Raw genomic sequence first — 12525 nt, 5'->3', positions numbered from 1 at the left:
GCAGAATGATGTACTACCAACATCCAACTGTTGAAAAATACCACGATTCATATTTACCATGCTTCTTGATGGCTAGTCACACTTTAAAGGTGTACAGTATTATGTATAAACTTAAAAAATGGAATTATGACCAAATAAACCGTTCAAGAATAGAATGGATCAGTTACACTGCAGCCTAAAACTACTAACACATTCAAGATATGGATAGCTGGTCCTTCTTTTTGGTGTGTGCTTTCAGCTACAGCAACAACAACGGATGCACTTAAATTGTTCATGAAGTATTCTATAAATTGTGATCTTAAGATGTATTACTAAGCTTAATGCCGTCCATTCTACAGTTTCTATTGGGTGATCTGAAAATTATAGTTGCTATGGAGAAATAAAATGTTATTTCAGGAGAAGTGCTAAAGGAACAGTCCTCTTCCACTTTCAGCAAGAAATCCGTCCCGGGTATTAAAGATTCCGAAGAGACAGATAGCATCAGTAGTAGGAGGGGATACAGAGACTCCTGCAGGCTAATCCTAACAGCCAGCTTCTGCAGGTGTAACACTGATCCGTCTATGAAGAACTGGGTTTAATCTAGGCAAGCTGTTTTGTGACTTGAGAGTAAACTGGATAATGTGTTACGTTGTACAATGAGCACACATTTATCTTGGACACACAATTTCACATATGACTTCAGCGAATACAGAATAGATCAGCTATTTTGAAGCGTCTTTGGATTTTTTTTTTAAAAAAGTGGATCTCATTACTTCATAATCATGAGAAATATTTGGTTGTCGTCCCGGAGTGTGATTTTGGAATACTGGAAAGCACTTATTTTGTGCCTTTTTTGGATTCAGTATTCTCGAGGGATGCCACATGTCATACGTATAGGTAAGGACAACTTAATATACATGTTTTCACTTGCGTATTTTAGAGGATTTGCAGGACGTTTTGAAATCACACTTAAACTGATACCAAGAAGTCAGAAGACATCCAAATTCTTCAGTGATATTCGAAAAGCAAGTATGAATCTCAGTGCAATTTCTGTCTTTTTGAATGTATGTATACCTGTATATGTAGTCTCCAAAAATAAAACTCTTTCTTTGGGGTGTGCATGAGGGAATATGGACTGGAAAGATTGCTGGAGGAAACTGGACTATTAAAATGCCAATTAACTTATAAAAGCTACCGGCAAAAAAAGTGCGAGCATTTAACGTAAATTGAGGTTTACCGCAACAGCTAACAAATCCTTTAAGTTTTAAGGGGAAGAACTTGGACCGCAAGCCCAGAGTCATATTCGTGCTGTTTTTTTTTTCATGAGAAGTGTTTTGCTTTTAAGATATCGTCGTGTAGCTTTGAACAGCACTAATGAGCTTGATTCTTGTAAGTTAATAATATTGAACGCTAGCAGGTGTTTCTAGGTATAAACTGAGGAGGTACGAAAAATAGAGTTGGGCAGAAGGCTATGCAGTTATCGATATTTGTTCGATAAGGACTAGCACATAGTCATCGGTTTCAGAAAACGTTTTATTCTCCTGGTTTTAGTTTAGAATCACATATTTGGTATGCAGCTCATTTTCATCCGTCTTGGAAAAAAAAAACAGAACAGCCTGGAAAAGCTTATCTTTTGGTCAGTAAGACGTTAACACATTTTAAGAGTCAAAGTACAAATGATTCTGCAGATGCTACATTTAACAGGTGATTCGTGGAAGTCTATTTTTGATTTAAAGAAAAGTTCAGGATTCGTGTTCATGGCAACATGTCACCTCCAGTAACTGCCCGTTCCTAAAATGTGACCGTAAATTTGAACTGCAATAGCCTGCTTATGATCTTGTCGAGCTGTTTGGGAATCACGGTGAAAAACGATGAGAAATTTCCCTTTCGGTGACTGGTGATGCGATGAAACATTGTTCGTCTGGAGCAGACAGAAGCTGAATGAAGATCAATACGTTTTTGTCTAGAAGCAAATAGCTTTTGACAAGTGGCTTACTGCCACATGGGACAAGTGCTCAGAATGGAATTAGAAAACATTAACATGAGGAAACGAATCTTAAGATGCGTGACCAGTACTTTTGTTCAACTCTCTGAGCCCTACAGTACCTCCTTTAAAGATACAAGCCGAGCTGGTTTGCGTACTTAAGCAAGTAACAGATTTAGGTAACTTGATAGTAGATATTTAGTCAATTTTACTTCAAAGTTGAAGGAAATTAGGTTTTCTATTATTATTATTATTATTATTATTATTATTATTATTATTATTCCCCTACCGAGTTTCTTGCATGCACAGTACTTAATATTGAAACTATATTGCTTGTTTCTTCTTAAACACTATGACTTTTTCGTTCATACAACGTCGTCTTCAGCATTTTTTTTTATATTTTGTATGTATTCCTCAGCCCAGAATTAAATTTGTTAAATGCATGTTAAATCTGAGATATCTAACCTGTTTAAATGCAATTCACTGGAATTTAGCATTATATCAAAGGAAATACAGCCTAATTTTCATTCTTAATACTGTACAGTATATACTTAACAGTTCTTTTTCACAAGGATGGCTAAAGGCTAAGAATTAAAAGTTGTCAAGGTTAAATTTTCTGGATAGTATAAAATCAGTGATCTTTGGATCAGGTGTATTATTGAGTTGTTTTTGACAATTACCTTAATAGTCTCGAATATTTTATTAAATGAGCTAGTGAAGTGGTATTTGGAGTTATAAAGAAGCACAATACTGTACATTTATTAGATTCCTAAACTGTTACCTACAGAACAGGTCTGAATGTAAAAGCCGTATTTGGCAAAAATTAAACGATTTAAATTTTTTAGCTCACTGCATGCATTTTGGACATTTAAATTAATTTTATATAATGTATTACATCAAGGAAATAATTAATTTAAGATGATAAACTAGACGATGAAGATGGTAGTGCCAGTGTCATTGTTTTGATTGAAAGGGGGGTAGCAACAATGCCAATTTCTCTTTTCTCGTTTTCACCTGTTCACAGTCCCATAGTAGCAAAACTAGTCCCATAAATTACAATTTTGAATCATTGGATTAAGTTCTTGGCGTAACACTTCGGCTTGGTTTTTACACTTTGTTGAATCTGAAGAGTTCTTACAGGGAGCTGTAAAATAAACGTTAAACGTATGTAATGCCTTTGCGCATTGTTTTAAGATATCGTTTCAATTATGCCGATTTAGAAAAGCTATCATGGTAACATATGTTTATTTGGATTTGTTTTCGTTTGGAGTGGGGGATATGTTTTGTAAGCAGCAACGCCGCTTCTCTTTAGGAAAACATTTCACCACTAGATGGCTCCGGCCGACCCGGAGATATGCGCTTGCATTTCATCCGAGCAGAAATGAAATTATTTTGTTTACCACAAGACCGAGAGTCATTATTTGTGCATCGTTTCAATTTCAGCATTTTCTTCAAAACATAAATATTTTCTCAGCTATAAACTAATGGTGTATAACCAAAACAGCCTCTTTCAATTGATTTTAGTAATCAGGGAAATACGTCGTATTGGCAACCGCAAGGTCAGCCAATTACAAGTGATTTAATGTATTTAAATATCTTGGAATATAATATACCCCTTCGCTGTTTGTCCCTGTGTTCCCTTGTCTCTTCAGTACACTACAGTATACTTGCATTTCGTGACAATGGAGATTTCCCCCTCTTATGAATGGAGATGCTCTAAGAATACTTTATGAGATAATACTTTATCTCATTATGGGATACACCATTTAATTCAGCTGGTGTTTCACGAGGAAGCACGCAGGCACTTTAACAATAACAGATAAAATTGTATGTGATGAACCAGCAGGACGCAGTGAGGTGACTGTTGCTTCAAGGTTTACTGGAGAAAGGTGTAGTCCCTTAACTGGGCAGGGTGGTAGGGTGGAGCTAGGACAAAAACCGATGAAAGCTGTTCATAATTCTACTTTTTCATCCGATTGACAGATTCACTCTGTACAACATGCAGAACATGCCTGTATACTGCATGTAAAAAGCATTCCCTGCCTCTATCACTTATGTGCACAGTATCCTAAAGAAAATGTGAGTGTGAAAGGATTTAGGGCAGTGGATAGCAGTCTGGGGTAATATAAAAAAACTTTTATGCAAGCTGTGGTGACACTAGTTTAGACCTGTATAATTAAGTATTAGCAATCATGAAAAGCAATATGTACAGTACAAATACAGTGAAGTGTCCCTTCATGAATTGAAGTTACTTGTAAAGATCTTCCATAACGTGAAGGATTTTATGTATGCAGTTGTGTTGAATGTGGTGGCTCAGGCAGAAAGCATAAACTTTGCTCCATTCATTTTTGCTTAATGGACTGTACGGAAACCCCCAAAGCTATATTGGGAATCTGAGGGTTCCATTCAAATGTTTCACAATAATCTTTTAGAAGTAATTGTACATTGTGACCTGCCAGATAAATAGGATACAGATAATACTTAACACTGTGGTTAGTCAAACATTGTATTTTAAACAAATCTTAGCCTATGGAATATGCTTTTAAAAAGATAATATAAGATTTGCATTTCACCGTTATTATATTTTAGTTAATTTGTTATTATATTTTTTTAAATCTAATTTGCTTATTAGAATTATTCATCATATTAAGAAAAATATTATTTTGAGCTTCTGCATGGCCTAATATGGTTGAAACTGATTTATAATCTTTAGTCTTTTCTTTCTGAATATAGGAATTCTAGCACAGACAAGGATTTATTGAATAATCAATTACTTTATCTACCTAATACTTTAAAGTGCTTCATCACTGCTGTCTAGTGAGTCTACTTTGTAATTTAATGTAGGTATTTTGTCTTGCTTGCTGTGTTTTGTCAGTGTTAAGCAACAGAGGGATTTTATATTTCATTACATTTCAACCTTACATTGAAAAAAAGCAGCAGTTTAATAACGTGCTGACAAGTACTTACAAAGATTTGCAAATGCCTTATTAAGCAAATTGAAACAGATAATATGTGAAACTAAAAAAAAAACTGTAATTTGTACTTGGCTTTATTCCAAAAGAATATTTAAAAAGTTTTTAATTGTGGAGAGGCTAAATGCTTTTGTGTATTCTTAAAGAAGAAGAGTTGATGCTTTTTCTTCAAAGGAGGACCAACAACGAACACATAATTAATCCTTTATAATGATGTAGGCTTTGCCATTTGTTTTTGTACATTGTCGTCATTTTCCAAAATGATTGGAGTCAGTTTGGATGCATCTTTTAGCAGTATCATTATTTAACGATTCATTAAAGCATGCTCTTTGCGTTTCAGAACGCTAATCTATTTCCCTTTCAGTGAAAATATAATAATTACAAATCGGTCATTATGACCCTTAATTTTATGCAAAATCAGATCTGCAATGACTTTTTTCACTATGGTGATGAGTGTTTTCAAGGGGGGTGGGGATCACAATGAATCTAGATGGTTATCTATTTCGCTATAGAAATACTAGATTTAATTTTTCATGTAAATGTAATTGCAGCAGCGGCAGTCTTCAAAATGTAGCGCATCAGAATTGAGCCTCGCTGTTTCTCGTTGTTCCTACCATTCAAAGAAAGACTGGAGAGAGCCAGTTAAGAAAGTATCTAGTGTTGCTGTTGTGATGTATAATGCAGGGGCTTTATGTGGTGAAAAGCAATGCACCAATGTTGCGGAAAAAAGGTTCCAAGGGTGTTTTACCGAAATTCAAATGCCAGATTCCTTCTTGCACAGACCTCGGCTCTCAGAGGCACTTTAGACATGCTCCAATTTCATTTGCCTGGCCAGTGTGTTTGATAACCTACAGGACTATTAGCTTGAATACTTATAATGAAAAACAGCAGGTACTGATTATTGCCCCCACATTGTTTTTTTTTCTGTAATCCTCAGAGCATATTCCTATCCCCAGGACAAGCTGTTCTTCACAGGTGAATGTGCCTACAAAAACTTCAGTGTAATGGCCTTTGCACAAAACTGCATATGATACTTGTGATATGTGATATTTAATTTCGTTTCTCCTTTGCTATCAAAAGCATTGGCGCCATGCACCTTTTAAGAGCGGAAAGTTGAAATAGTGCTGCTCGTCAGGTCCAATCAATGGATGATTTTAAAAAAAGGTGTGCAAGGGATCCTTTTGCACTTTGTAAGCTGTGTATTACTGTAAGTTGTTAATGTTACAACATTACAACACAAAATCTTTGTGCTAACGCGGTTTGCTTTCTGACAAAGCACCTACAGTATACTGGCAAAGAGGTTTTAAAATTTTACAGGATTTCCCGGTCTCAAACTTAGTGTTGTTTAAATTGTGCCAATGTCAAACATTAACATGAAATCTACGCCTGTTCTTATTGTCTGTTGTTTTGGAAACATTTCATGGACAGCTGTCACTATGCGACATTTTTATTAGCCCTTTAAAAAGAAGACTAATTTTGCTGACAAACTCCTTGGAGGATGATCACTATTAGATGAACAGCAACAAAGGTTTTTGATATATGGCAGCACAGTTTAAAAGCCAGATGTAATTCACTGCTGATTTATTTTCAAGCACGACTGCAGAGTGGGGAACACTGATAAGCTATGTCTCTTTTTACAGTCAAGTGCATTTGTGTCTTACCCACTTAAATAACACAATTGGTTATTAAGAACTATTCACTGTAAGTTGTTAGATATCATACCATACCTATCCAAAATCAAACCCTTGCAACAGAGCAACTTGTATTCTTCTTTTCTCTCTACCCTCAGGGTCCAATTTAACACAGATGGTGTTTTCATATCTCTCCAAAAGTGTGGACATCAGTATGGAACCTGGATTGGAACATATGTTCTCTTATAAAATAAACTGTGGAAATGTTAAATTACAGTTTCCCTATATTCAGTGGTTAGCCGACTATGTTTTGTGTCTGGGCTTTTTTCCTGTAGCATAATGGATAGTTTTGTTGTGTCTGTTTAAAATCAATTTGTCTAGTTGAAGGTTATTGATTTACAATCATCCCTTTCTTATTTTTTGGTCTATTACAGAAATATACCTGTATGCAACATACTGTACAAAAGATTTTTGGGTGATATATTCTGTTGTGTTAGGAACCATTGCAAAAACTGTTTTGCTGATTGTATTAACAATACTAATGCAATAATGAATTCAGCATGCATTTGCTGGCTCCATGTTTGATTTTATGTCTCTTTTAATTTTTTTTTTAGCTTGGGGATTCTATTTGTCTTGAGGCCTAGCATGTCCATATCCAGCCTATCTGAACTGGAATACTTATCGCAGTCAAATGCCTTGTTTCATTCACTTATCATCAAGAGCAAATTCTAGACCATTTCAAATCACCCTTCAGTTTCCATGAGAAAGCCTATAAAAGTACATTATGTTCCAACCGAGATGGTACGAGATTGAATTTCTTAACAAGGCATGCTGCTCTGTTCAAGTTATTCCAAGACTGGGAGTGATGCAGCACAAATTCAGCTCTTTGGAAAGCGAGGTTGAAAAATAGGACTACATGTATTACTGACTCAAAGCAAGTCGGCTTCCAGTTTAGGAATGTCAGTCTTTTCTAAAAAAGCATTTAACAGAATAAAACAGATTATTACAAAAAACCTATGACTACATTAATTAGCATTACTATTGACAGTGATAACAGGGTAGAGATAATCCAGTTATGGTAAGGGATACCTTCTGTGTGTTTCTGTTTGAGCCATACTAACTAATAATGAGCTGATTTAAGTTGTTAAGAGTAATCTTAGAATGTATACCTACTGACTCTATGGCAGTCCAGGATCAAAATTAGACAGCCCATGGGAAAAGACCATCTTCTTCTGCCTGCAAGTTCTGTGCAGATCACCAGCAGCTTTTCTTAGAAGAGTAACATTCCAGAGTGTTATTATTGCTATGACATGTGGAAACCATTCTAGTTTAAGAAAGATGAAATTGTTAAACTTTGACAGTAGGTTCCCTTTGATCATGATTATAAGCTGACAGCAGAAAGATGACTGGCAGAATGTAGATTTAATTGTGAACAGAGGATCTAGGGACACATGGTAAATTGAAAGGAAGTATTTAATAAGTTGAGCTGCAACCGTATCCCAACTTAACAATGTGTATGAAGTATTCCTAAAACAAAATTTAATGTTTTCAGCAAATCTCTGGCTCAGACATAACTCTTAAGGGGGGGGGGAGTCTTTTCTTTTGATGTGATCAAATTATGTGATAAAAAATTCTTAACAAAGTTTGCAGATTAACTTGTGTTAAATGATGTGCCAACTGTAGAATTCAGCAAAATTTACTTTCTAAGCAAGTACTTCTTCCATGGATTAACTTTTTTAACCACAAGTTCCACTTTTTCCAGTCACTTTTCTTTTGAGGTGGCAATATGCTACAGTCTGACTGTGCTGATGCAGTTTGGTTTCACTTTTAGAGCCCCACATTGACCAAATAAACTGTTGAGAATTAAGATGTGAGCAGTGGACTGCAGGGATATTAGAAACACATAGTGAACATTAGAAAATTAAAGTATACAGATCTTGGATATTAATTAAATGATTTGATATCAAAGATCATTCATGCCAAATAATTAAATCACCTCATTAGTGAGAGCTATTTGAGTACAGTCAATGAGGTGATTTAACCTGGTGATGTTTTTATGTCAAACATGCTGAAAATCAATAAAGAAAAACACAAAAATGAACCAATAGGTGTCTTCTATGTTGACAACAATATCTCTCTCTATACTGTATATACCAAGTTTGTCTATCATTAGTTATGTTGTGGTTGTGGAGGCTGAACGTAGCCACTTCAGGCGGTCAGCAGTGGTCATCTATAGCAATGACATTATTTTCCATAGACCACCATGATAGACATCGACAAGAGTGGCACAGATGTGAAGACCTATAAAAGAATTGTAGTGCGATGGGACAGCATTCCAGCAGAGAAATGCGCATTCTCAAACTACTCATGTTAGCTCCAGGTTTCTTGTGGCATTGCAATGTGACAGCAGCCCTAATTTGGGGTCTGTTGAATTGGTCCATTGGTTTTGGTACTGTTGTTGTCCATAAGAAAGTATTCATCTGGGTCCTATTTGTGGACCAAACTTCACTGTTTTATAGTACACAGGCTTCACAATTGAGTTTGTGAAGCCTGAATAGGACAGCTAAACTAATTAGCGTGTTGTACTGAAGAACGCTGCAACAATAAAGAATGTTTTTCATTATGTATCCTTCTATATTTGATGGTTCAGTATCACTTTGTTGACCAATAAATATATAATATTCTGCATGCCCTCTGCAATTCTAAATTAGAAAAGAAAAAACATATTTACTCAACTGTACTTCCCCATTTGTCTTTATTACAATCCTACTATAGGTCCTGCACTTTTCGAAATTACAAGACAGCCAGTACAGCAAAGACCAGTCAATTAGATGCAGCAAATGGAGAAGTACAATAAATTCTTGTTTTGGTTTTATTCTGTAACATGAGTCAGTGCCAGAAGTAAAAGTGGATTGACTTGCATACAGTACTGTATGTGTCTAAACCTAGTAATTGCTGTTTTAACATTACCTTTGAAATCAAAACCTTTTTTTTTGAGCTTTGGAATTCACCAAATACTCTGCGTTAGTAAATCTGAAAACAATCCACATGCGTTCATAATCTTCCTGGGAATATTTGTTTAACAACTCTGTCTTGATTCTTTTGCATTAATGAGCGCAAATCCTTGTGCAACTTTGGAAATGTGGCAATGACAAGTCTTTTTTCAGACTCTCTGACACATGTTCATGTACGACATGTAAAACAATGCCACTGGTATGTTGCAGATACTTTGAGCTCATCTGTTGCTTGTTCATTCAGCATCTTTAATGCATTTCTGGCTATCTACACAGAAATTACTGTGCTGTTTGGTACACATGTTGACAAGGGATTATTCACAACTCAGAATAACTAGGAAATTACTAAAATATAAATTTACAGCAATGTCATTCAAAAATAAATAGGAAATCAAGTTGGTGCTACACCACAGCTTGGTATTATCTAGTGTAATATGACTTTATACCATATTGAATCTGACCTTCATTATTACCACAGACTTCAAATGTCAAGATGCTCTACTGTGATTTGATGAAGATGGGAATAAAAGAGACTGAAGCCCTTTGCTTTTCACCCCCCGTCACATTGTAAAACATCAGAATGTTAACTAATGCAGAATGAGTGCATTCTTTGATTTATCATTTCTTTTAACTACAGAGCCATGAAATTTTTTTTACACAAATAAAAAATATCTTTTGTTAAAAAGGGGATGAATATTTTAGGTTCCATAAAGGCGAATAATAATAATGTTATTATTATTCAGGAATTCTCCAGGAATCTTTGAAAGACTTCACACTTGAAAAAAACTTTTTCCCCTTGGTGTGACTTCACTGCTTGTTTAAGGAAATATATTAGGGTGTTTTTACACTGCTTTTAATAATAACACACAGGATGACACAAAGGTTTGGCATGGACTGCATTAAGAACAGATAATGACAGCATGAATATTAATTTCCCAATGTGCCTACACCAGCTGCTGCTGAGACCCTGACCCTGACAGTTTAACCTGCTGTACATGCCTCTCCGCTAGAAACAACTTAAAACATGGCCCTTATGATATGAACATTTAAAGGGTACTCTGTTTTATTTTTAAAATCTGCCCTGAAAGCAGGAATAGTGTCTTGTTTTACACTTGTGTACCTGTTGAAATTGCTCACATGCACAGTCTTGTCAGGCTTCTGTGGCTGGTTGCCATAGCAGTGGTGTAGAGACTGCATGAATGTTTTTTTGGGAGATCGCAACAATGTTTTTAAATATAAGGTGCTGTCTGAGTCACACAGTGTTTGCTTGACCTCACAAGAAAGGGAATCTTTTGGTTTATTTTGACTGGCTAGGCCCTGGAGTCATCCCTCCATTTTCTAAACCACTTCATTTGGTATAGGGTCACAGGGGGGAGCTTAAGCCTATCCCAGCGAGCAACACGTGCAAAATGGGATGCACCTTGGATTGAATGCCAGTCCATCGCAGGTCACACACAGACACAAACACACACACTCACACTAAGGCCAATTTTACAAATGCCAATTAACAAACCTACAAGTTTGATAAGATCAGATCACTTTACTGGCCATATACAATTTCTTGCATTAGGAATTTGATTTTTCACATCTCCCAACTTGCTCTCCATGAGGCACACAGACAGGGAGAGGAAGTTGGGGTCAGAGCGCAGGGTCAGCCATTTATACGGCATCCCTGGAGCAGCTGGGGTTAAGGGCCTTGCTTAGGGGCCCAGTGGAGTAGGATTCCTCTGCCAGCAATTTAATTTAAACTGGCAACCTTCCAGCCACAGGCGCAGATCATTAGCCACAGTGCCACCGCTTTGCTCTTTGGGCTGTGTGTGTATGTACTGTATGTCTTTGGACTGTGGGAGGAAACTGGGGAATCCAGAAGAAACCTGTACGAACATGGAAAGAGTGTACAAATTCCACACAGATAGCACCCCAGGACTCCTGCACTGCGAGACAGCAATGCCAACCCCTAAACCCTGGAGCCTCTGTCTCCAAATGTAGACCAACATCGAGGATGGAGAGGAGTGCCAGGTTCTAAGAATAAAGTTTAAAGAACCTTATGGCATGCAAACATGGAGCCTAATTGTCTTTGCTTAAAAGGTGCAGATGCTTGGCGGGACTATAGTTTAATTATGTGCCTGGCCACTGGCCAGTTGAGCAACCTGAATGGTTGGTCTGTGTGCCCGTTGCTAAATTAATTATAATAAGTTCATCTGTCTAATGAAATTGCTTTTGGACTGTTTGTGGACTCAGGCTCTTACTGTATGGTATTCATACTATTTCATGGTACTGTTATAGGGTCACATTTAATTTGAATATGGTCTCAGCCAGCAAAACATAGGTTTCATTTGATGCTATAATAACAGTCATATTATTTGTGATTCCAAATGACCAAATGTGTGTGTGAACATTAATAATAATATGTGTAGTTTGGAGCTAGGGTGAGGGGTGAGGTAATAGTTAGAATTTATTTCTATTCTGTCCTCTTGATAGACGGTGCTAAAGGATTATAGAATCATACATACAGTAGGCTATGTTGGCATGTTATGGTGGCTGTATACATTAAGAACACTATTAAATAAAATATTACCTTACCTTTCCCTGTCAATATTGGAGAAAGAGCACAGAACAGTTTCAGCGTTTAAACAAAGTGTTTGAGTTAAGATCCACCTGCAGGAAATTGGTAAATTTTACATGGGTTTTTTGATTGATTGCGAAGTTGTTATTTTATTTCCGGTGTAAGTGTAAAGTCCAGGTGAGGAAATTTAATAAAAGTTAAACAGTCAGCTGCACAGTGATCAGGAGGGCATGAAAGCGGCACTGAACCAAACAGAAAATAGATTTTTTTACGCCTTTGAGACTGGCAAGTTGAAGTGGCTACATTGATATGTCTGGTGCAGGGTAGGAACATTATCATTCTTCCTTCCCTTATTGAATGGTGTCAACTGTGAAATTTG

At 36.4% G+C, this 12525-nt stretch overlaps 1 protein-coding gene across 2 annotated transcripts in view; it reads left to right on the top strand.

Annotated features, from left to right (window-relative positions):
• Nucleotides 1–509: 509 nt before the first annotated feature.
• grik3 (glutamate ionotropic receptor kainate type subunit 3) overlaps nt 510–12525 on the top strand; it is a 118000-nt gene continuing 105984 nt past the window's right edge. For both annotated transcript variants that reach the window (XM_006631254.3, XM_015348817.2), the window contains exon 1: nt 510–876. In XM_006631254.3, the coding sequence (XP_006631317.1) occupies nt 762–876 (115 nt within the window). In that variant the 5' untranslated portion in view covers nt 510–761. The remainder of the gene's footprint in view (nt 877–12525) is intronic.

Source organism: Lepisosteus oculatus, chromosome 11 (genome assembly GCF_040954835.1).
Source record: "Lepisosteus oculatus isolate fLepOcu1 chromosome 11, fLepOcu1.hap2, whole genome shotgun sequence".
NCBI lineage: Eukaryota > Metazoa > Chordata > Actinopteri > Semionotiformes > Lepisosteidae > Lepisosteus > Lepisosteus oculatus.
This window is presented reverse-complemented; position numbering and strand designations above follow the sequence as displayed.